The sequence below is a fragment of the Artemia sp. Qi Xiang Cuo genome, chromosome 18 (assembly GCF_049724085.1).
Source record: "Artemia sp. Qi Xiang Cuo chromosome 18, ASM4972408v1, whole genome shotgun sequence".
In the NCBI taxonomy this organism is placed as follows: Eukaryota; Metazoa; Arthropoda; class Branchiopoda; order Anostraca; family Artemiidae; genus Artemia; species Artemia sp. Qi Xiang Cuo.
Window position 1 is genome coordinate 17,973,216 of NC_142811.1, and position 25,356 is coordinate 17,998,571.

Genomic DNA, 25,356 nt, shown 5'->3' on the forward strand with positions numbered 1-25,356 from the left:
TTACCTAAACAATTTTTGAACAATCATGAGTTAAAAGAGGTAAAAGAAGCAAAGATGGGGATAGAGAGGCAGTGTTGAAGGAGGCACGGACCCGAGCGCCCCACTTTGGGCCGTCCTATCATACCGGTTGAAGTTCCTTGCATTACTTTCAAGAAGGTGTAACAGAGGTGTAACAAGTTGTAATTTGATTTGATATGTCTTGAGTATTGATTTCTATATTCCAATATTAGCCATTACATTTATCAAACAGTTCGTGGTAACGAGCTGGAAGTAGAGCGACTCGGCCTACTAGTAACCGAAATTCCAAAAAAAGGAATTCTATTAAGAATTAATGTACTGAAAGAATTAACTTTTTATGCCAATTCCAAATACATTAAATTCGTTAAGTTATTTGTTACCCATCAAAAGCTATGAGCCGGAGAAAATTTGCCTGATTCTCAAAAAGGGAGGAAGGCAGCCTCATAAAGGGAGGCGTTACTGAGGAAAATCCCGCCGTTCTGGAATAAAAAAAAACAAAACAGATTCAATTTTTGAAATTTGACAGGGATTGTTATTTAAGTCAGAAATTCAGAGGGTTAGAAGGACATTCTAAAGAGGTGATATTCTTGACATTTGAAAATTCTACTTATTTTAATCTAAATATCAGAGGGTTAGAAGGAATAAGACAAGAAATTTGTTTAAATAATGAATTGAGAAGTGTTTTGTTGTCAAAAATTTACGCAAGAAGCCTGAAATTTGAAAAAAAAGGTGATATCCTTTACATTTTAAAAGTTTTTTTATTTAAATCTGAATTTCAGACGGGTAGAAGGAAGAAAATGCAAAATTTACGCAAGAACTCTGAAAGTTGAAAAAAGATGATGTTCTTGACATTTGAAAAGTTTTCTTATTTAAATCTGAATTCAGGTTAGAAGGAAGAAAATACAAAATTTGCTAAAATCATGAATTGAGAAGTGTTTTGATGTCAAAAATTGATGTCAAAAAATTAAATAGGAAAGAGGAGGGAGTAAACCGTTCATTTTGGGGTTTTTGATTCCAACAACACATATTTTAAAAATACAAACTTCCTTTTTGCACGTATAGATAGCTTAATTATTCAATTTTCTTGGTGATATTTTTCAGTGACTTCCATCAAGTCATTTCCTGGTGAAATCCAAAAACGTGTAACCTCTTCAAGCATCCGAAGCCACCCCAGCCTTAGAGTGACTTCGGACACACATGGGGCTTTTCCGGACATTCATTAATTAATGCTTGTAATAATGTACTTAGATAACATTAATATTTAATTCAGATAATATACAAGTTAAATGTAAGTTTAATTTGTTTTATGGGAAATTGGACTGAATTGCAGCCAAATACAAGATCTTAGGCTGTTTGCCCGGTTCTTCCTACTGAAACCAGTACAAAAAGCTTGATGATAATATCTTGAGTCAGTTTCTGCACTATCTCGATATTAAGGGAATATGAGCTTCCCACCAGACTCGTGCAGGTAGTTTATTTTTGCTATTCTGCCACTTATTTCATTAATTTCACAAGCATAATGAAAAGCAGAGTTTTGCTTCTTTCCCACCATTAATTTTATAAGTACAAAATTTCCACAAGAAAATTCTTCATCAGTCTCAAGCTCACTGATACTTCCACTACGTAAAGACTCGTCATCCGACTCGTTGTTGAGCTGCATATCAGTGTCTAAAATGCTGTCTCTAGTTTCGTCAGCAATGAATGTAAACTTCGCCTTATTTAGCGACTTTTTGTTTTATTTTATTTTTTTTAGCAAGCCTTAGCTCTGTCTCTGCTTCAAGTGCTCTTTTTTCTGGTATTTCCATCGGAATTCTACTTTTGCCTTTCCTGAGGTTTTTTGCTCAGACCCACTTGCACTTTTGCCTTTAGATATTGTCTGATGCATTCAGGAGTAAGGGCCACAGAAAAGTTTGGTATTGACTGCTGTTGATCCACACAGACAGGAGATGAAGCACAAACTGAACCAAGGCTAAGAACATCCATATTGGAAGGATCTGAAGCATTCTGTTCAGCTGGGTCTGGGTCGTTTGTCGCTTCAGCTGGCAGAAAATTGATTTCTGCGAAAACATTCGGATTTCAAGGCCAGATTCCTGCCTTCTCTAAACCAGCTGTGATGTTTTGAGAATTCAAATTTTCCAGAAAGGGATGCTTGCAAAACTTTGCAATTTCATGCGTTGAAATTCTCTGACCAAGGTTTCACTGCATCCAATTGTCAAACGACTCTCTAGTGGCATGTTTCAATGGTGCGTACACTGAAACGTCAAGGGGTTGGAGATGATGGAAGTAATAGAGGAGAAAGGTGAGGAGGTGGATGTTGTTATTTTTTCAGAAGGAAACTACTTCTACTGAAATATAGCTTTCATGATTGTCGAACAAGAGTGAAATAGGGTCTTTTTTTGCTGAGTTTGGCCTCTTTTAGAAAGAGTTCCATGGAACAAAGGAAGTCTTCCAAAGTCATCCATCCATTGCAATGGGCCAAGCCAATGCATCCTGGTGGTCTATCTCAATATATCCTTTCTGGAGCTTTGACTCTTGGAAAAATAAACACTGGTGAAATCGTCTGACCAGTTGCAGATACGAAGCATAGCATTGTGGTATTTTCCCATCTTTCTGCCGACACGGTTTTTGCCACCTGTTTTGCTCCTTTTTTTGGGAATCCCCTTTCGGACATCCACAACTGGGAGAACTCCTGTTTCGTTGCAGTTCCAAATTCAACCAGGAGGAAAATGATACTTGCAAAACATCTCCTGAAGATTTTGAAAGAAGGCACCAATTACAACAGTATTAAAGGCAGCAGCATGAACCTGGCTTGTATTTTCAGGTTTTCTGATGGACAAACTGGCGTTCCGCTTGAAGAACCCTTTTATCCGGTCCAATCCTGGTCTCTCATCGAGTTTTCAGTTTTTCGGGAATCAGATCTTCAGTGTTATTGCCCACTGGTTGGCTAGCTTTCTTGTTGCATAGGAAGTCAGCCCATAGTTCAGAAGTGAGCATTTTTTGAGGTATGCATTAAGCTTTTTCTCTTGTTTGGGAATAAAAGCAAGCTTAGTGCTCTCCTGAACACTGTCATTGTCATTATTGCTACCACTAGCACCACTGCTTGAGATCTTGCATTTTTGCCTTTTTTTTTCACGGCATCCACAAGGGTACTGTTCTTCAAAGAGAATTCTTCTGCATCTCGGTAAAACAAGTTCCGATTTACAAATTGATTAACAGCCTGACTAATTTTGGATCAGGAGGACAACTCTCCTTTCGGATATAGCTGCAAACCATCCACAAAAGAAAATTATAATCGTCAGCATCTGAAGAAAACAACATGGAAATTACATAGATCACGCCACTTCATGCTTTGAGGCACAGAATGGAAAGAAGCCTACAGGTTCTCTATAACGAAACTGGAATACTATCCAATTTTATGCCTCCAGCTACATCTAATTCCATTTTGCAGGTTAGGAAAAACGCTTCCATCAGTACGGGGCTAAACTGGAGACCGCGAAAAGCGTCGGGAGTCACCCCAAAAAAACGTCCAGAATCGCCCCTTACTGGCACCATTTTGAAAATTTATTTTTTGTAGATAATGGCCAGCCATGTACTGATAAAAATTACCATGCAAATAGCAGGGGTAGCCTATACCTTGTCTGATCCTGCTAACTTACGGCCCAAGAGCTACAATAACTTAGAAAACATTTGACGAAGACTATATGTCTCAGAATTTCCAGCAAGCACATAAGAGCTTCTTTACCTCTTTTCTCAGTTGTCGCTTTTACCCAAAATCTAAAACTTGCGGCAAATGTGCGTTATATGAAGGGCATCTAGTGGGAGTTTTTTGAATTAGCTCAAAAATCTTAGATGAGAAGTCTAATGTGCGGAGTCGCCCCGTGCGGTTTTGCCTCCCCTCTCCCCAAGAGCGAATCCAGGATTTTTGTTCGGGGGGGGGTTACTAATTTTCGACTCGATTTTCGACTAATTTTATTAATTTTTACTAAGGTTTTTACTAATTTTCGACTCGGTCAAAAATTTCGGGGGGGGGGGGGTTCAAACCGGGTACCCCCCCCCCCCCCGGGTTTCGGCCTTGCCTCTCCCCTAAGGAATCTGAAATTCGAAAAAAGCTAAAATTCTTGACATTTGAAAGCTCTAGTTATTCTAATCTAAAATTCAGAATGTTAAAAGGAATAAGATACAAAATTTGTTTAAATCATGAATTGTGAAGTGTTTGTTGTCAGAAATTTACGCAAGAACTCTAAAATTTGAAAAAAAGGTGATATTCTTGACATTTTAAAAGTTTTATTATTTAAATCTGAATTTCAGATGGGTAGAAGGAAGAAAATGCAAAATTTCTTAAAATCACAAATTGAGAAGTGTTCTGTTGTCAAAATTTACGTAAGTTCTCTGTAATTAAAAAAAAAAATTTTTGTTATTTAAACCTGAAACTCAGAGTGTTAGAAGGAAGAAAATGCGCATTTCTTTTAGTATAATGAACTGATTTAGTGGTGAAAAATAAACATAAGGACTCTAAAAATTGGAAAAAAGTGATATTTCTTGACATTTGAACTAGTTATTTTAATAAGGAATAAAATGCGAAATTTGTTTAAATCATGAATTGAGAAGCGTTTTGTTGTCAAAAATTGACGTAAGAACTTTGAAATTTGAAAGAAGCAATGTTCGGGACATTTGTAAGGTTTAGTTATTTAGATTCAGCACATCAGATAACCCCCTACTGAAGCGGTTTCAAGCTCCTAGTATTTTTTCCAAGAACACACTGCCTTTCTACGACAAACAAATAAGAATCCCAATAGGGATAGGATCTATCCCTATTGGAACCCTTATTTGTAAGCTCCTAGTAGTAGTATCGGATTAACGACGCTTTATGACTGCTAAGGTCCCGGCGTCGACCATGCAGTTTCTTTGCTACAGCAAGGTTCGATCTCTGGGTTCCGTATTACAAAGCTAAAATCAAACCCACTGCGCCACTACAAGACGTTTCAAGCTCCTATCTGCAGAAACATGGATTATTTATTTTTTGCCAAAAGAAAGATCATGGATGCGTGTTTATTTGTATTTTTTTTTTTCTAGTGGAGATCGTATTGAACCAACGGTCCTACGGGATCTGGAGAGGGCTCGCTCAAACGGGAATTAAAAGTTCTAGTGCCCTATTTAAATCACCAAAAAGATTGAAAGGCAACTAGCCCCCATGCATTTTTTTCCCCAAAGACATCCGATCAAAATATTGAGATTGCCATTGGTTCAGCATAGTTGAAAGGCCCAATAACTATGCCTCAGGGGATAACATGACCCCCCACAGCCCCTGGGGAAGGGGTTTTAAGCTAAGCAATTTTTCAATGTTTACATCTGGCACGTACGCGTTTTTTTCCCGAATTCTCGCGATTCTTTTTTATTTTCCTATAAAGTTCCTGGATAATGGTTACTTTTTTATCTAGAAATAATTTGTTAGCTGGTTTAGATAATTTTTTTCTAATTTTTTGTAATTACCCGATTGGGCCACCAGCACAGTATTAACACATTTCTGTTCCAGCTTCCCACTCTCTGTCAAGCAGGGTTGCCACCCGGTGAGGAAGAAACACTTGATTTCAGTGATTTGTTGGTTGACTTAGTGAATTTCTTCAATAATCTAGTGATTTACATGCTGATTTAGCGATTTTTTGTTTAGGTAATACAAAAAAAATCACAAGAAAAAGCGATAAATCAATAGGGATGGCAACCCTGCTGTCAAGGAATTTCTGAGTTAACTGTTAGTTTGAAAGATCAGCTAGACTTGGTCCTCCTATAGCGTCTAGGACCTAGGCTATAGAAGGACCAAGTAGAAGGACTAGAGTCTAGGTGATAAAGCAGTCATACTTGCAATCAAGCCCGGTCAGTCGACAGCCTAAAACCAAGAGTTACTAAAGATAGGACAAGTGTGAAAAAGTTGAAAAAAAATATAATGTTCTCCAGCTTTGGGATACAAAATGTCAGATTAGCGAGGCTGACTCGGAAAAAAGTAACAATAGTGATCATCTAAACATTGGCGTTGCGACTGAGCCTTCGACTTCAGCTCAATAACCAATATCAAATGATGATGTTGATGAGTTTGACAAGGCTCGCGCAGACAAACACGACGAAATTAACATTGACGTTGAGCTTGGAATTGGAACCTTTTCGACAAAAAGAGGTCCGGTTTCTGATGAAAAAAAAAATATAGTTTACTAAAGACATTTTAAACCAAACAAGGACTATCCTTTCCCAGTTCATTAGACTGGCTAAAAATAAAAAAGTTTCAAGTTTACCGGATAGTCAAGTGCGCTTGGCTATGATTTTCTGCAGTGAAAAAAAGGGATTTCTGGAAATATTGTGCTTTGCATGCTTATGATCAAGCCGGAAGAAGGTCTCACCAAAATTATGACAGCTCGTCCTGGAGCCTCACATGGACTGGAAAAATGCCCTGGAAAAGTTCTCTAAACACCAGTCAAAATCATATCCTAAATAGGCTGCTGTTGGGGGGGAGGGGGCGGGGTATTTTTCTGACAACAGTGAGCGACAAAAGTCTTCTATAGCGGAAGTCCTGAATGCTTAGAAAATAGAAGAAACAGAAATAAACAGAAAACAGCTCCGTCTCATCACCGAAACAAGACGGTAAGGACGGTAGGGGGAACAAAGATTCAGGGAAACTGACCTTTGTGGAGCCTATAAAAAATAAGTAGAATTTTTAGGACCTTGCTGAACTATCTATCAGATGAAAAAAGTGCGTTTGAAAAACGTGCGTGCAAAGCCTAGTACTTCATCACCGGAATTCAGAACAAACTGATTGATACTTGTGGACAGCTCATTACTGCAAAAACTATTCATGAAGTGAAATCGGCTCGTTTTTCACCATTCTGGCGGATGAGACAACTGACATATCAAGATCGGAAAAGATGGCTCTAGGGCTTCGATTTTTGGACGGCGAAACCTATCAGATCAGCGAAGAGTTTATCGAGTTTGCTGCTGCTGAGGACTTACGAGGTGAAAGCCTTGATCAGTTTATTCTAAGTCAAACTGAGTAACTTAGTCTCAATATGAAAGCTATGCGGCGGGCAAGGGAGTGATAGGGCTGCAAACATTAGCACGTATTTGTTAGGAACCCAGGCTTCAATCTTGAACAAATATCCACTGGCCAAGTACGTTAACTGTACTGCCCACTTCTTGAACTTGGTTTTGATGGACTCGAGCCAGATCCCTGATATCAAGCTCTGGATGAATTTTATTTGTGAAACAAAAAGCTTCTTTCACTTTACTGTCATGCAAGGCACTGTCTTAAAAACCTACACTGAAGTCAATCTGAAAGCATTGTGCGAAAGTCGACGGGTCAAACGACACGATGCGATATAGACATCAAAGCAGTTACCAACCTTTAAGGCTCTTAAAGACATCAAGACGAATGGAGACCCCGTGGGGTCATTAAAAGCCGGAAGTCTGCTCAACAGCATCCTGAGCTAAGACTATACAGTGATCCTTGTTATAATGGATTTGTTCTCGGGTAAACACTGGTTGTATAAGCTGCTGCAGTCAAAAACATTGATATAGTCATGTGCATTCAGTGAAAAGCTGTTTCGAAGATAAGCTGTTTTCGAACATCACCTAAATATGCCAAACGATGAAAATCACTTGCCATGCCACGAAAGAGAAATTTCGTTAACAACCCGCACGATATCCCGGAAGAAAAGCACAAATAGTTTTTACTTTCGATTTCCCCTTTTTATCCCATTGACGGACCAACTCATACAATCACTCGAATCTCGATTGGCAAAGCGCAAAATTATTCTGGAAGGCCTCAGCGGAATTCTGCCATTGCGTAAAAGAGCCTTCTGGCAATTTAAAAGAACTGATCAAGTTACATGCCTCAGATCTAACAAGCTCAGAGTCCTTTGTGAAGGCTGATGTGGAACTATGGTGGGCTAAGTGGCTGAAATTAGCTCCCAGTCTTTTTCTGAATATGACATTTTCGAGCCTTGCTGGGTGTGAGAGACTGCATTATTCAAGGACTCCAGATTGAAACTTCGAAAGGTCTCAAATGTCCACTATTTGCAAAATACATAGCATATTTTGGTTTTGGACGTCTTAATTGTAATATTAGCCTCAGACTATTAATCAGTATGCTCAGAAATCTCAATAAACCAATTTTGGTAGATATGCTGAACCTGAACCTGATCATTATGATTCCTTGACTTTTGGGGGTGTTTTCCCCCTTTTTCAAAAATTCAGCGAATTCAGGCTTGTAGCTTTTGATGGGTAACATTAAACTAAATGAAATTTATATATTTGGAATCAGCATAAAAATCCAATTCTTTTGATGTATCTATTTTAATTAAATTCTCTTTTTTAGAGTTTCAGTTTCAACTGGGCCAAGTCTCTCCTTACTTACAGTTCATTACCACAAACTGTCTGAAAAGCACCAGTGGAAACTGGAGCTATTAGAAAAAGCACAGCCAATTTTGCCTGAAAAACCATAATGAAACACAGTAACCACTAATTAATTCTTTTTGTTTTTACTAATTTAACAATATACATATTTTCAACCATTATAGTTTAGGATAATTAATTCATTGCTTAAGTTTTTTTTTATTAAAGTTGCAAAAAAACATACATGCCCCATAAAACCTCAAAATTCATAATAAAACCTGATGTAAATGAGAAAATAAAAGATAAAAGATAAAATAAAAAGATAAAAGAAAGAAAGAAAGAAAGAAAAGAAAAGTTACCTGTGCCATATGTGGTCTAAGGCATACATTCTTCAGATCCATTGTCTTTGGATCAATTTTGTGCAGCAAGTGACAAAGCAAAACTCCATCACGAAGGCATTGAGCTACAATTTAAAAGCAGTATGTGTAAAAAAAAACTATAAAATATTAAATTATATACTATTATAACTTAATAGTATTATTATTATTATTATTAATTAATTATAATATTAACTATTTATTAATTAATTAATTAGTATTGTTAATTATTAATATCATAATATTATAAATTACATAAATAAATTATAAATTATAAAATATTAAATTAAATTATAAAAAACTATAAATATTTTACAAAAACCTATAAAATATTTAAAAGGGGTGTAAAAAAAACAACTGATTAGAAATTTTAGTCGTTATAAACTAATAAACAAAGGATTTGCAAAATAGTAAATATTAAAAAGTACTACTTGTAAGATCAAAGACCAACATACAAGATAGAACAAGCAAAAAACATTAGCAAGACTAAACAATGAATCTAAAAAGAGAAAAACTCTATAATAAAAAACACAAAAAGAAAGAGAAAAACTTTACAATAGAAAAAGAAAAAACCTATAATAAAAAACACAAAAAGAAAGAGAAAAACTTTATAATAAAAAGAGAAAAACCCTATAATAAAAAACACAAACAAGCAACATCAACCAAGAAAAAGAAATGAATTAAAAAATTAATATTTAAGAAGACAATTCTTTTCATGCTAGGAGCTCTTGTATTATAAGAGTATTAGAAACACAATAGAAAAGGCTAAAATTCGCCTTCACAAAAAAAAAATAACAGAACATAGAGTGCCATCTTGCGCTACTGTACAAAGAAAATCAAAAAATTGATTATAAAACCCAAGCAAAAATTACAATAGGAATTTAAGGGTTTTGTATTTTAAATATAAAATAAGAATAGAAATTACTTTTTTCGGGGGAAAAGGAGTGCGAAAGAGGTGTTCCGGGGCCAAGACCCTCTTTCCCCAACTGTGTACACTCCAGTCTGGATGTAAACACACAATACTAATTTATTACATGACTCTGATTTCAACAACGATTGACATCTCTACTACTTGAGAAATGAGTGCTTATTGTGCTTTGATGGTGGATATCTAAATTGCCGCATTACCATCAGCTTTGCAATAAGCAGACTCATAAATCCTTAAATACTGTTTCATAGGCAGCGCGCTAGCTCTGCCTAAGTAAAGAACGATGTGGGCACAATGTGTTGTTTTTTAGTTTTTTCTCCATACCTAGGCACTTCTTATCAAAGGAGTTGTCGTAGAAACTTCAAAAAGGGCTCATTCGATTGGAAATTGGAGTGGCTAGTGCCCTTTTTAATAGTCGAAAGTGATTGGAGGGCAACTGGCCCCCCCCCCCACGCCCATCAATCCCCCAAACACATAAAAACAAAATTTTGAGATAACCATTTTGTTCAGCGTAGTTGATATCCAGCTAGAAAATACATTTTTGAGGAGGACACTCCCCCACAGCCCTCAGGGCATGGCTTTTAAGTTATGCCCCGGGGGCATTTAAGGTTTTTATAGAAAGCGTTGTCCTAGAAACTCCGAAACAGGCTCCTCCGATTGGAAATTAAAGGGCTAGTACCATTTTCAATAGTAGAAAGTTATTGGAGGACAACTAGCCCCCCCCCCACGCCCATCATTCCCTCAAAAAGATCCCAGCAAAATTTTGAGATAGCCATTTTGTTAAGCATAGTTGTTTTCCAGATAAAAAATACTTTTTTAAGGATGACACTCCCCCACAATCCTTAGGGCAAGGGTTTTAAGTTATGCCCTGGGGGCATATAAGGTTTTAATAGAAGGCGCAGTCTTAGAAACTTCAAAACAGACTCTTTTGATCTGAAATTCAAATGGCTAGTGCCCTTTTTAATAGTCGAAAGGGATTGGAGGGCAACTAGCCCCCCCCCCCACGCCCATCCGTGCCCCCAACCCATCCAATCAAAATTTTGAGATAGCCATTTTGTTCAGCGTAGTTAAATTCCAGATTGAAAATATGGTTTTGAGGAGGGCATTCCCCCAAAATCCAGGGGGCAAAATTTGTAAGTTATTTCTTGGAGGTGTATAAGGCTTTTATAGCAGGCCTTGTCGTAGAAACTTACAAACAGGCTCATTGATTGGAAATTCAAGGGGGTAGTGCCCTTTTTAAAAATCGAAAGCAATCGGTTGGCACCTAGCCCCCCCCCCCCCCACGCCCATCATTCCCCCAAACACATCTAATCAAAATTTTGAGATAGCCATTTTGTTCACCGTAGCTGTTTTCCAGATAGAAAATATTTTTTGAGGAGGACACTCCCCCACAACCATCAGGGCAAGGGTTTTAAGTTATGCCCTGGGGGCATATAAGGTTTTTATAGAAGGCGTTGTCGTAGAAACTTCGAAACAGGCTCATTCGATTGGAAATTCAAAAGGCTAGTACCCTTTTTAATAGTCGAAATTGATTGGAGGGAAACTAGCCCCCCTCCCACGCCCTTCATTCCCCCCCACACATCCAATCAAAATTTTGAGATAGCCATTTTGTTCAGCATAGTTGATTTCCAGATAGAAAATATGTTTTTGAGGAGGACACTCCCCGACATCCCTCAAGGCAAAGGTTTTAAGTTATGCGCTGGGGGTATATAAGGTTTTTAAAGAAGGCGTTGTTGTAGAAACTTCAATAAAAGCTGATTCGACTGGAAATTCAAAGGGGTAGTGGCCTTTTTAATAGTCGAAAGTGATTGGAGGGCAATTAGCCCCCCCCCCACACCCAACATTCCCCTAAACACATCCAATAAAAATTTTGAGATAGCCATTTTGGTTTTTTCTCCATACCCGGGCACTTTGTATTGAAGGAGTTGTTGTAGAAACTTCGAAAAGGGCTCATTCGATTGGAAACTGGAGTGGCTAGTGCCCTTTTTAATAGTCAAAAGTGATTGGAGGGCAACTAGCCCCCTCCCCCCCCCCCCACGCCCGTCATTCCCCCAAACACATCCAATCAAAATTTTGAGATAGCCGTTTGCTCAGCGTAGTTGATTTCCAGATAGAAAGTATCTTTTTGAGGAGGACACTCCACCACAACCCTCGGGGCAAGGGTTTTAAGTTATGCCCTAAGGGCATATAAGATTAATGTTGACACAATGTACAGTTTATTATTATTTTTGCTTTAAAGCACGCCACTTCGTATAGAAGGGGTCGTCGTAGAGACTTCAAAAGGGGCTCATTCGATTAGAAATCGAGAGTTCTAGTGACCTTTTTAATAGTCGAAAGTGATTGGAGGGCAACTAGCCCCCCCCCCCCCGCACGCCAATCATTCCCCCAAACACAACCAATCGAAATTTTGAGATAGCCATTTTGTTGAGCGTAGTTGATTTCCAGATAGAAAATGTGTTTTTGAGGAGGACACTCCCCCCCCCCCTCCAACCCTCAGGGCAAGGGTTTTAAGCTATACCCTGGGGGGCATATAAGGTTTTTATAGAAGGCGTTGTCGTAGAAACTAGTGCCCTTTTAAATAGGTTAAAGTGATTGAAGGGCAACTAGCCCTTCATCCACGTTCATCATTCCCCCAAACACATCCAATCAAAATTGTGAGATAGCCATTTTGTTCAGCGTAGTTGATTTCTAGATATTAAATATGTTTTTGAGGAGGAGACTCCCCCACAACCCTCAGGGCAATGGTTTTAAGTTATGCCCTGGGGGCATATAATGTTTTTATTGAAGGCGTTGTCGTAGAAACTTCAAAACAGACTCATTCGACTGGAAATTCAAAGGGCTAGTGCCCTTTTAATAGTCGAAAGTGATCGGAGGGCAACTAGCCCCCCCCCCACTCCCCCACGCCCATCATTCCCCCAACACACATCCAATCAAAATTTTGAGATAGCCATTTTGTTCAGCGTAGTTCATTTTAAGATAGAAAATGTGTTTTTGAGGAGGACACTCCCCCACAACCCTCTGGACAAGGGTTTTAAGTTAAGCCCTGGGGGCATATAAGGTTTTTATAGAAGGCGCTGTCGTAGAAACTTCATAACAGGCTCATTCAATTAGAAATTCAAAGGGCTAGTGCCCTTTTTAAAATTCGAGTGATTGGAGGGCAACTAGCCCCCCCCCCCCCCCCGCTCATCATTCCCCCAAACACATCCAATCAAAATTTTGAGATAGCCAACTTTTGTTCGGCGTGGTTGATTTTTAAATTGGAACTATGTTTTGAGAAGGATACTCCCCCCCAGCCCCCAGGGAAAGGGTTTTAGGTTATGCCCTGCCCTGGGGACATGTAAGGTTTTTATAAAAGGCGTTGTCTTAAAAAATTAAAAACAGGCTCATTCGATTGGGAATTCAAAGGGCTAGTACCCTTTTTATAGTTGAAAGTGATTGGAGGGCAACTAGCCCCCCATGCCCATCATTCCACCAAACACATCCAATCAGAATTTTGAGATGGCCTTTTTCTTCAGCGTAGGCTAGTTGATTTCCAGATAGAAAATATATTTTTTAGGAGGACACTCCCCCAAAAACCTCAGGGCAAGGGTTTTACGTTATGCCCTGGGGGCATATAAGGTTTCTATAAGAAGGCGTTGTCGTAAAAACTTCAAAACAGGCTCATTCGATTGGAAATTCAAAGGGCTAGTTCCCTTTTTAATAGTCGAAATTGATTGGAGGGTACTAGCCCCTCCCCCACGCCCATCAGTCCCCCAAACACATCCAATCAAAATTTTGAGATAGCCATTTTGTTCAGCGTAGTTGATTTACAGATAGAAAATATGTTTTTGAGGAGGACAGTCCCAAACAACCCTCAGGGAAAGGGTTTTAAGTTATGCCCTGGGGTATATAAGGTTTTTATAGAAGGTGTTGTCATAGAAACTTCAAAAGGGGTTCATGTGATTAGAAATTCAAAGGGCTAGTGCCCTTTTTAATAGTCAAATGTGATTGGAGGGCAAATAGCCCCCCAGACGTCCATCATTCCCCCCATACACATCCAAACAAAATTTTGAGATAGCCATTTTGTTTAGGCTAGTTGATTTCCAGATAGAAAATATGTTTTTGAGAAGGACACTCCCCGACAACCCTCAGGGCAAGGGTTTCAAGTTATGCCCTGGGGGCGTATAAGGTTTTTATAGAAGGCGTTATCGTAGAAACTTCAAAAAAGGCTCATTCGACTGGAAATTTAAAGGGATAATACCATTTTCAACATTCAAAAAGTATTGGAAGGGCACTAGCCCCCCCCCCCCCCCCAACATTCCCCCAAACCCCACCAAACCAAATTTTGAGATAGCCATTTTGTTCGTCGTAATTGATTTACATATATAAAATATGTTTTTCATGAGGAAACTCTCCCACAACCTTCAGGGCAAGGGTTTTAAGTTATGTCCAGGGGGCATATAATGTTTTTATAGAAGGCACTGTCGTAGAAACTTCAAAAAAGCTCATTCGATTGGAAATTTAAAGGGCTAGTACCCTTTTTAATAGTCGAAAGTGATTAGAGGGTAACTAGCCCCCCCCACGCCCATCATTCTCCCAGACACGTCCAATAAAAAGTTTTAGATAGCCATTTTGTTCAGCGTAGTTGATTTCCAGATAGAAAATATGTTTTTGAGGAGGATACTCCGCCACAGCCCTCAGGGTAAGAGTTTTAAGTTATGCCCTGGGGGCATATAAGGTTTTTATAGAAAATGTAGAAACTTCAGAAAAGGGCTAATTCGATTTGAAATTCAAAGGGCTAGTGCCCTTTTTAATAGTCGAAAGTGATTAGTAATATTTGTTGTTGTTTAGACCAGGGCACTTCATATCGAAGGAGTTGCCGTGGAAACTTCGAAAGGGCCTCATTCGACTGAGAATAAAAAGGGTTGATGCCCTTTTTAATAGTCGAAAGTGATAGAAGGGCAACTAATCCCCATTCCACTCCCACCCTCCCATTTAACCATTATGTTTAAAAACAAAATGTTGCCTTAAGATTAAATCAAAATGGACTGTGATAATGCTAATTCCCAATAAGACATCTCAGCAGTATCCCAAGAACGGCTGAGGGTTTTATGTTCAAACTTTCGAGGCTATTTCTGCTCTTAAAATTTAACCAAAACAAAATAGTATAAGTGTATCCAAGCTATCAAAGAAAGTAAACTGATTTTTTTGTGAATGGTATCAAGTTTTCCATTTCAGGTCAACTAGAGGAGGTATGAAACTATGTTAAACAGTACTATTTGTGTCCAGATTTTTAAAATGGTGTATGTTGTTAATAATTGCTGAAAATTTTTCTCCAGCATACAAATAACAGGCCAAACTATTAAGTCTTAAAACGAAAAGATTTAAAGTATTATTTTCTTTTTCCCTGAATAGACCACGTCAATATAAAACGAACAGAAATTAATTAAAAAAAACTTTTTCCACAAAATAAGTTTTTCAAAGAAAAGTAAAGAACTCCATTAAACCAAAAATGAGATAAAATAAAATCAAATAATCTACCAAGCTTGAAACTACCACAAATCAGCATCGATAAATAAATGAAACCCAAAACGAACAGAAAATACAATAAATAACCGAGTCAAACTCAAAACGAGCAGAAATTAACACGAGTTGGGCGCAAAACCCCTATGCCTTCCCAAGGCCAGAACAAAATTTACACTTCACTGAAAAAATACAAATGAATGTGCTTTGTCAGTTTAATATACATATACTGATATTGATTATCAAAATGTTAAAATTATTTGATTAATTAAAGTTATAAAAGTAAAAAACATTTATATTTTTTTCAGTAAAGTGCAAATTTTGTTCTGGCTTTGGAAAGGCATAGGGGTTTTGTGCCCAACTCATGTTAATTTCTGCTCGTTTTGAGTTTGACTCGGTTATTTATTGTATTTTCTGTTCGTTCTGGGTTTCATTTATTTATCGATGCTGATTTGTGGTAGTTTCGAGCTTGGTAGATTATTTTATTTTATTTTATCTCATTTTTCGTTTAATGGAGTTCTTTACTTTTCTTTGAAAAACTTATTTTGTGGAAAAAGTTTTTTTTAATTAATTCAGCAAAAGTCAACACCAAATCACAACAATTTATACTTAATCTGCTTTGATTTTTAAACATTTTAATCTTGATAATTATTATTTAAATACTCACGAAATGATAGAGTCAAAAGAAGTACAACATACCTATTTGCCCAGAAGGCATATTTATTGGAACAAGAGACTATTCAAAATGGTTATCCTGAAACTTTGATCCACCATAATACAGGTCTATGGGGACATATGGAAAATTGAAGGGGAGCAGGTTACCTCCAATCAGTTTTACCCTTAAATAGAAGCCAAATTTACAATCAAATTGCACTTCCTGGCTGAAATACCTGGAAACACCACCAGATCACCAGATCAGCACCACCAGTTTGAACTTTATGGGACTGGTGCGATATCCTGTATCTATTTTTTTAATCAAATGAGCACTTCCAACTTTCTATGATTATCAATATTATGTGGTAGTCTTATGGGGGAAAACATAAAATAATCAATGCTTCAGATTGACATTGCTCTTTACCAAGTAAGTGCTAATCATAGATCACTTTGTACCTAGTCGTTTGCATTTCAAATGACCATTCCACTGGCATTCTACACAGAAAGGAGATATTTGAGGAAGTTGGGACAACCCCAGGAACATTCTTAATTGACCAGATTTGTACTGGACAGTAGCTTAATCAAAAAGACCAGAGAGCTCATAGAGCAAGCCACCATTGCCATCATAAACTTCAAAGTTCTAGCTTCGAAGTTCAAGCCCACCAAAAGCTCATCAGTTCAAGATTTTATTTCACCATAATTTTCATTTTATTTTCAATGTTGTAATAAGGACAAAAGAATATATTTGTGATGTAACTCGTTTTCAGTAAAGTAACAATGATGCAGTAGGATCTATACTTTTACAGTTAGGGAAGGGGGCAGTAACCAAACTCTTGTTTGTAGTGATTTTTGTTCGTTTTCAGCTTGATTAGCATATTCAATTTAAGTTTTATTCGTTTCAAGATTTATTTATTCACATATAAAAAACGTGTACCTGTTGTATGTTTATTTGCTATGATTGTTTATTTAATTCCTGTTTGTTTTGGATCTTATTCATTCTTTAATAGTAAAATATTTTTGTTTGTTTTAAGCTTGATTTGCATATTAAATTTAAGTTTTACTCGTTCTTAATATTTATTTATACATTAGTATTGTTAATGAAAGAAAGGTTGAGGTGGCTAGGGCACGTTGTGCGGATGAAGGATGACAGATTGCCGAAGATTGTTCTTTACGGCAAACCATCTAGGGCTAAACGGAAAGCAGGTCGTCCCCGTCTGGGGTGGGAGGACGTCATAAAGAAAGATTTAAAGGAAATGGGAACTTCGTGGGCGGGTGTAAAAAGGGAGGCTTTGAATAGATTGGGATGGAGGAGGAGCGTTTGTATCTGTGTTGGCCTCAGGCGGCTTGGTGCTGCGGTGAGTTGTTAGTAGTAGTAGTAGTAGTAGTGTAGTATGTTTGTTTGCTATGATTGTTCATTTAATTTCTATTCGTTTCGTTAAGTTTTATTCGTTTTCATTTACTCTTCAATAGTAATTTCAGGTTGTTTTGAGTTTGAATTATTATAGGTTTTTATTTCTACTGATCTTAAATTTAATATTTTCTTTAGTTTTCTTCTTCGAAAGTTTTTTTTATTAATTTCTGTTCGTTTTTGACTGCCAAATTTTCAAGTTTCTCAAAATCCCCTTTTTCAAAATCAAATTTTTTTCAATATTTAATTTTCCTCAAAGTATCAAAACTAGTATCAAAGCAAGCAAAGAATCAAAGTAAACAAGGCATCAAAGTAATAATGAGAAACTTGCATAACTTACAGCCCTTGCCCCATAAATCAAAGTTTCCCCATAAACCAGTAAATCCAAGTATCAAAGTAACAATAAGCAGCTTGCATAAATCAAAGCCCTTTCCCTGTGAGCTGGAGGGGGGTTCAACCCTGGAAGCATAGTTACTAGGCCTTTGGACTATTTAAAAAAAAAAATGGCTATCCCAAAATGTTGACTGGATACCTTTGGGGAAAAGGGGGGAGGTGGTGGTTGCCCTTTCATCACTTTTGACCTCCTGTCAAAAGAGGCTAGTTGCTCTCCTGTCACTTTTGACTCTTAAAAAGGGAGCTAGAACTTTCAATTTCAAATCGAACAAGCCCCCTCCAACGTTTATACAACCACCCCTTCCATAACAACCTTATATGCCTCCAGGGCGTAACTTACAACGCTTTCCCCCGAGCTCTGAAGGGTTGTGCTGGCCATAAGTTTTTGTCATCTGAACTTTGGATTATTTTGAACAAAATGACTATTTCAAAATTTTGACCAGATGCATTTGGGTAAAAGAGGGCATAGGGGGGGGGGGGGGTCTAGTTACCTTCTGGTCACTTTTGACTCATAAAAAGGGAACTAAACTTTCTATTTCCAATCAAATGAGCCCCCTCTGAAGTTTATACAACCATCCCTTCTATAAAAACCTTATATGCCCCTGGGGCATAACTTAGAACATCTGCCCTGGGCTCTGGGGGTTTTGTTATCTGATCTTTAAACTATTTTTAACAAAATGGCTATCCCAAAATTTTTCTCGGCTGCATTCGGGGAAAAAGGGCATGGGGGGGGGGGCTATTTGCCCTCTGATCACGTTTAACTCTTAAAAAGGGTACTTGAACTTATGATTTCCAATTGAATGAGCCCTCTCTCAAGTATATGCAACCATTCCTTCCATATGAAGTGCCTCATGGGTAAAAAAATAATAAATAAATAAATAACAAACATTGAAGCCTTATGGCCTTAACTAAAGTAATGCTATAGTGTTGCCTATAGTGCAATGCCATAGCAATGCAATAGTGATAGAAATTCTGTGATAAAAATCGATGTGATAGAAATTATGTAATAGAAGTGATAGAAATTCTCATCTTGAAAATTATTGCATCAAAAATCAAGCCAACACATGGTCAAACATTTGTAAATTGTCAGTGCTAAAACTAACCTAATATATGAATTTTCTCCTCAAACATTAGTCTAGGTGCCTTTTCGCCAGATTATTTCTCCTTTTACTTTAAGTTGCATGAACTTCCCTTTATTTTTTTCTCTTTTTTTTGCCTAACTGTTGGACTACTATAATCTTTTGTAAGTGGTGGATAAATAACTTATTATTACTGGTTCTATCATCTTCCCATGGTGTTGTGATTGAGCTTTTCTGTTAACTAAGGTGCTACCATCCACCAAATTTAGGTGTAATTTTTTTTTTTTTTTTCTTTTTTCGTGAGTAAGCTTCGACATAGAGTTAGTAGGGAGAAATACAAAAAAAATTCAGTGATAAGTATCATGCCAGAAAGAGTAAAAGTAAAAAGGTAGCAAGTATGGTCACAGGTGCTTTACCACAAACAAAATGTAAATATAGGAGTTCATAACAACATGTAACATTTTATTTAAGACAGTGAATATGGTAAAAACCACAAAATATTTATTTTTATATACCCAGAACTTAAAAGAAGGAAATAAATTTCTTAAAAAAGGAGAGGAAAGAAACAGAACTAGCTTTTTTTTAAGAAGAACTAGAATAAACAATTAAAAAATACAAGAAAACAACATAAAAAAATCTATGATATAAAAAAAGGGAGAGCCTAGGTTTGAAGTTAATTTAGATAGCAGCAGGTTAAAAACTATTCCACAAGGACAGATTTGAAAAAAATTCTTGCTTGCTATCTTAGTGTAAGTGCATAATTTTCTTAAATTAGCATTATATTCTTGAAATTTATTGCATAATATTCTCCTTTCTCTACAAGCGATCAAACTATTTGGTATTTCAGGTTAGATCAGGAACCTTTTAACTTAATAGTGATCTACTTAATAGGGGATGCACCAGCCACCCATGCATTCTATAGATAAAAGCCTTGGTCAGGTTACACAAGAATATATTGTTTATCCAAATTCATGAAGTGGGTACTCCACAAAAGAGATACAATTATATGAGTTGAAACTGGTATTAGTAGTGAAAAAGAAAAATCACAAACACCAACTAGCATTTGGCAATTTTGTTTGACTCAAAACTGCTGCATATTTATCTTCTGAGGTACTATAAAATGTGGGGGAGGGTAAAGAAAGCTAAATTTTGTCCCCAGTAAGTCTAATATCTTATGGTCAACTAAACTGCTTAGCCTACCAGGTTTTTCAAGCTAATCTAGGTGTACTTCCTGCAGATTGGATTTTGGCTTATAATAACTATTGCATTTTAAGAGCAAAATGGTGATTAATTATCTGGAGAGAAACTTCAGAGAAACAGTTTCTGGAGAGAAATTTCAGCTTTAATCCTACTGTATCGCAAATTAAGCCTATTAAATTATCATTTTTCTTTCAAGTCCACTTTTTAATCCAGTCATCAGAGGCTACACTGTCAGATGCAATAATGGCTTTTTATCCTACCTTCCCATGTTAAATTGCCAAATATGCAACTTTCATAAGTTTCATTCTTTTTGGGTACTCCTTTCAGACCAGCTGTTTCTACAACTAACTCACCAGATGAAAAGACTTAAAAATGGCAGGCAAAACACCATAAAAGTTGTACAAAATGACTTGTTTTACAAAAATGACTCATCAAGAAATCAGAACTTTTAGCTAATTAGTTCAGGATCTAGAAACATCTGGAGAATCAAGACAATTTAGCTTAAGACTATCAAGATAGATAGATATGTTTCATCAGATATAGCTCTTGGATTTGCACAAAAAAAAAATCTTTGACAATTCAAAAATATAATAGAAGTATTCTCCACAGTAATGGAAAATAACAATTAATTTAGTAAAAATTGATCGTTTACAATTTTGAGAAAATTATTCCCATAGGTTTGGAGGTCAGGATATATATATATATATATTCCTTTAAATCTTTCTTTTTTCCCTTTTTCCCATTCCTTTTTTCCCATTTCCTTTAAATCTTTCTTTATGACGTCCTCCCACCCCAGACGGGGCGACCTGCTTTCCGTTTAGCCATAGATGGTTGGCCGAAAAGAACAATCTTCGGCAATCTGTCATCCTTCATCCGCACAACATGCCCTAACCACCTCAACCTTTCTTTTATTATAGACCTAGAAAGCGGTATTGAACCACATTTTTCGTATAGCCTATTGTTTGAAATACGGTCAGTCAGCCGGGTACCCAGAACAATCCGTAGGCAATTTCTCTGGAAACCATCAAGCAAATCTTCATCCGCTTTTCGGAGTGCCCATGCTTCAGAGTCATATTTGACCACTGTCATCACTCTAGCTTCCAATATTCTAGTCTTGGTTTGCAGATTTATCTTCCTATTCTTCCAGACTTTTTTTAACTGTGAAAAAACACCCTGAGCCTTGGCTATTCTATTTTTAACATCTTCGCTGCTCCCACCTTCTTTACTAATAATACTACCAAGGTAAGTGCAGCTACCCCCCTGATCAATCTTTTCATTACCCAAAGTCACCTTTTCATTTTCACTTATTCCTAGCCTTAGTGACTTAGTCTTCCTAACATTAATTTTCAAACCAATACTAGCACCCTGAACTCGTAAAACCTCAAAAACTTCATTCATTTTGCTCACACTTTCATTTAGGATGCTCAAATCATCAGCATAATCCAAGTCCAGGAGACTTTTTCCTCTCTATTTGATTCCGTGGTCTCCCATTGCCTTTCCTGTGCTCCTTAAAACAAAGTCCATCAAAATAATCCATACAAAGGGGGATAGAACACAACCCTGCTTAACTCCTGATTTAATACAAAACCAGCTGCTAACCTCATTTCCTACCTTAACCGTAGCAGTGTTATTTTCGTACATAGCACTAATCAATTTAATGCATTTTCCTGGTATACCATACAAGGATAAATCCTTTACTAAAGCTCCTCTATCAACAGAATCGAACGCTTGCTCATAATCTATAAAAGTGAGGACCAAAGGTGTTTGAAAACTCAGGCACTTCTCCATTATTAACCTAAGAGTGAAAATTCGGTTGCCACATCCTCTACCTCTTCTCAAACCGCACTGTTCTTCTCTTAAAATTTTGTCTACTGCATTTCTCAGTCTAAAAAGTATCATATTACTAAGCAATTTTCTACCTACAGAGACTAGACTAATGCCTCAATAATTACCACACTCACTTTTATCACCTTTCTTATAAAGTGGCTTAATTAAGATTTTCCTAAAATCGTTAGGTACTTCCCCTTTTTCAAAAACCATATTTATAATCTTCAATAGCTTATTTCTAACCTCAAAGCCACCATATTTAAGAAACTCATTTACCACCCTATCAGCACCTGGAGCCATATTATTCTTTAATCCTTTTAGTACTGTTGCTAATTCCTCCTCACAAAACAAATCTTCCTTCACATCCAAAGTATCACATACTTTTTCATTTTCCTCTATATTTTTTCCTGCAACTCTATCTTGGTTAAGCAAGTTCTCAAAATGTTTGGCCCATCTCGCTTTAGTTTTTTCCTTATCGCTAATTGCAACCCCATTCCTATCTTTAACTGGGACAAGTCCCGATTGACGACTCCCTCTCAATTTGTTAACATGCCAGAACAATATTTTACTATTATGCCGTCTAGCTGCATCTTCCAGATCCTCGGCAATTTTATCCATGGCCTCCACTCCACATCACCTTACAGATAATTCTTGTACACGCCCTTTCTCCTTTCTATTAAACATAAAGCTTTTTCACTAATATTCTTAGCTGCAGTTCTAGCTTTCTTCCCTAATACACCTTCAGCAACTTCACAAATTATTTTTCTAAGATTATTCTAACCATCTTCCACATTATCAAATTTTAAACTTTCAAGTTTAGTATTCAACTGTACCTGGAAAGTTTCTCTCAAATTCCCACCCTGGAGTCTACCAACATCATAACTTCCCGGGAGGTAGTTACCCTTCCAATATTTCAGCTTTAAGTTAACCTTTGACACTACTAGATGGTGATCTTTACTTTTAACATCAATAACAGCACTCCTGTATACCCTAGTATCTTGTATTGATCTGCCAGTCTTAGGTTTACTATAACATAATCAATAAGGTTTGCTGTTTTACCATCACATGAATAACATGTTAACTTATGAGCCATTTTATGACCAAACACCATATTGGTTATAACTAGATTGTTATACCTACAAAATTGCAAAAGTCTGTATCCATTACTGTTTTCTTTTCCTACACCAAATTTACCAAAGCTGGGATACCATCTATCCTTATTTCTACCAACCTGGGCGTTCAAATCTCCCAGTAATAACATCATATTTCTGCCTGGGACCCTGTCTATTTGGTCCTCTAACTGTAAGTAAAATTCATCTGAGTCACTGGTATCTCCGTCAGTCGGTTCTACAGGGGCATATACTACTATAACTGATACCCGGAACTTTTTAGTCATATCCATTATTGATATGACTAGATTCTAGTCATATCTCGAGTCTGTATCCATTATTGTTTTCTTTTCCTACACCAAATTTACCTAGGCTGGGATACCATCAATCCCTATTTCTACCAACCTGGGCGTTAAAATCTCCCAGTAATAACATCATATTTCTACCTGGGACCTTGTCTATTTGCTCCTGTAACTGTAAGTAAAATTCATCTGAGTCACTAGTATCTCCGTCAGTCAGTTCTACAGGGGCGTATACTACTATAACTGATACCCTGAACTTTCTAGTCATAAAATGAGCAATTAGTATTCTATTATTAATAAGGGGAATTCCACTTTCCACTGATATTTATGTTATTTAGGTGGAGACATTAACTGTAGGCTTTTATGTTTTTACACTAAATTTTTAAAGATACCTTTTAAACTTTTACACATGTAATATATTTGTTATTTAAATTCAGAAATCAAGGTTTGTTTAGAAAGGTTTTTTTTTTCACAACAACCCCCCCCCCCTCCTTTGGGAGGGAGGGGTAATTGTGACAGCAATAATGATTATATTTGGAAATAAAAATAAAATAATCTTATGTTATTTTCAAACTCTTTTTAATTAAATTTTATGTCTTTTTCTATCAATTTTGTTGAATGAAAACAATTTGCAATCCATTACTTTCTGCAGCTTCTTCTGTTTGCTATTGCAATTTTACTGCAAAGTCTAGCACTAAAAAAAACTGGAACTTAGATAAACATTAAAATGCAGAATTACAAGATTTATATATTGATAAGTTTACTGGATTTGATTGTAAATTGATGTCTGTAAAATATATGACTATGAAACATCAACTTAACACTGAATTCAGAATCAAATGGTAAGTTTAATCTTAGTTCAACAATCCAGAACAAAAATAAGGGACAACATGAAGGGCTTAAAATGGAATTTGTTAAGGTAGTAATCAGTATATTTGGAAAGAACAGAAAAAGGTGCATCAAGTGGTGTGTTTATTATTTACTTACCAAAGTGATGAAAAACTAGAAATTTACACAGGAATAAATCTAGAGTTTCAATTATACTATAGGAAGGTTTTTTCAAGGGCTTGTCTCAACTTCTTACCAATTTTTAAGGCTTCATAGATGGTAAACAGGTCTATGGTTGGTCTTAATGTCATCAAAAACATTTTCATCTAATTTTGGTTTTGATTCTACTTTTCCTTGATGTTAGCCTACCTTTTTAGAATGATAATCCCTCGAGTTTGGTTTAGGATATGTATTTACCTTAAAAACATTTTCCAAGATTCTTTCAACCCTTATGCTAGGCCTATAGGCTAAATAAGGATTTAGTGTCAAAACACTTTAAAGACTTTAAACATTTAGTGTCAAAACACTGATCCTAAATAAGGATTAGTGTCAAAACACTTGACTTGGGTTTTACTTATACAATAGATCTACTTCTGAAAGTTTCATAACTAGACAGCATAAAGTTTGGCCCATTGGAAAGGGAATGGAGGAGAAAGATGTATTAAAGTAGCTTCCTGAGGCATTATTTAAGCTCTGAATCTACTCCTGAAAATTTTATTCACCTAGTTCAACTACTTTGTAAGATAGCAATAAGACCATCTAGAATATTACCTTAAGGTAAGATACAAGGGACATTCAATAAGTTTGTAGAACAGAACTCTTAGAAATAAAGAAATAAGTTCTAACCCTGCATGCATGCTTATCTAGGTAAATGATATTCACAGCCTGAAAACTGTTCATTTTGCTTTGTCTTTTCAGGTATAAGAAGACCCCAAAGTCTTTGAATCACTGTAGAAATGGATTTGTCACTGATCAAGTACAGAGCAGTGACCAAATTCCTTGTCAAATAAGGTTCTTTGACTAGAGAAATGAGCTCACAGATCAGTTGGCCAAGGTGTACCAGCAAGATGCTCCCAAGTATTCCACAGTCACCAAATGGGCTGCAGAGTTCAAGCAGGGCTGTCAATCCCTGGAAGACAACCCAAGGTCCAGTCAACCTTTGGAAGTGACAACCCCAGAGGTCATCCAGTGTGTGGAAGACCTTGTCATGGCTGATTGTCACTTAAAGGTCAAACAAGTTGCAACCAAAGTTGTCATTTCCAAAGGGAGCATTTTCAACATTCTTCACAACCATCTTCATCTCTCCAAAGTGTCTGCCAGATGGGTGCCTTGAAATCTTCAAGTGCAAGATCAAC

The 25,356-nt window shown here is 36.8% G+C and overlaps 1 protein-coding gene across 1 annotated transcript in view; it reads right to left on the reverse strand.

Moving 5' to 3' along the window:
* Positions 1 to 25,356, reverse strand: part of LOC148941271 (guanine nucleotide exchange factor VAV2-like) — an 84,745-nt gene that overhangs the window by 56,831 nt on the left and 2,558 nt on the right. Inside the window, exon 2 of the mRNA XM_089103855.1 lies at positions 8,754 to 8,857. Within this exon, the coding sequence (XP_088959981.1) occupies positions 8,754 to 8,857 (104 nt within the window). The remainder of the gene's footprint in view (positions 1 to 8,753; positions 8,858 to 25,356) is intronic.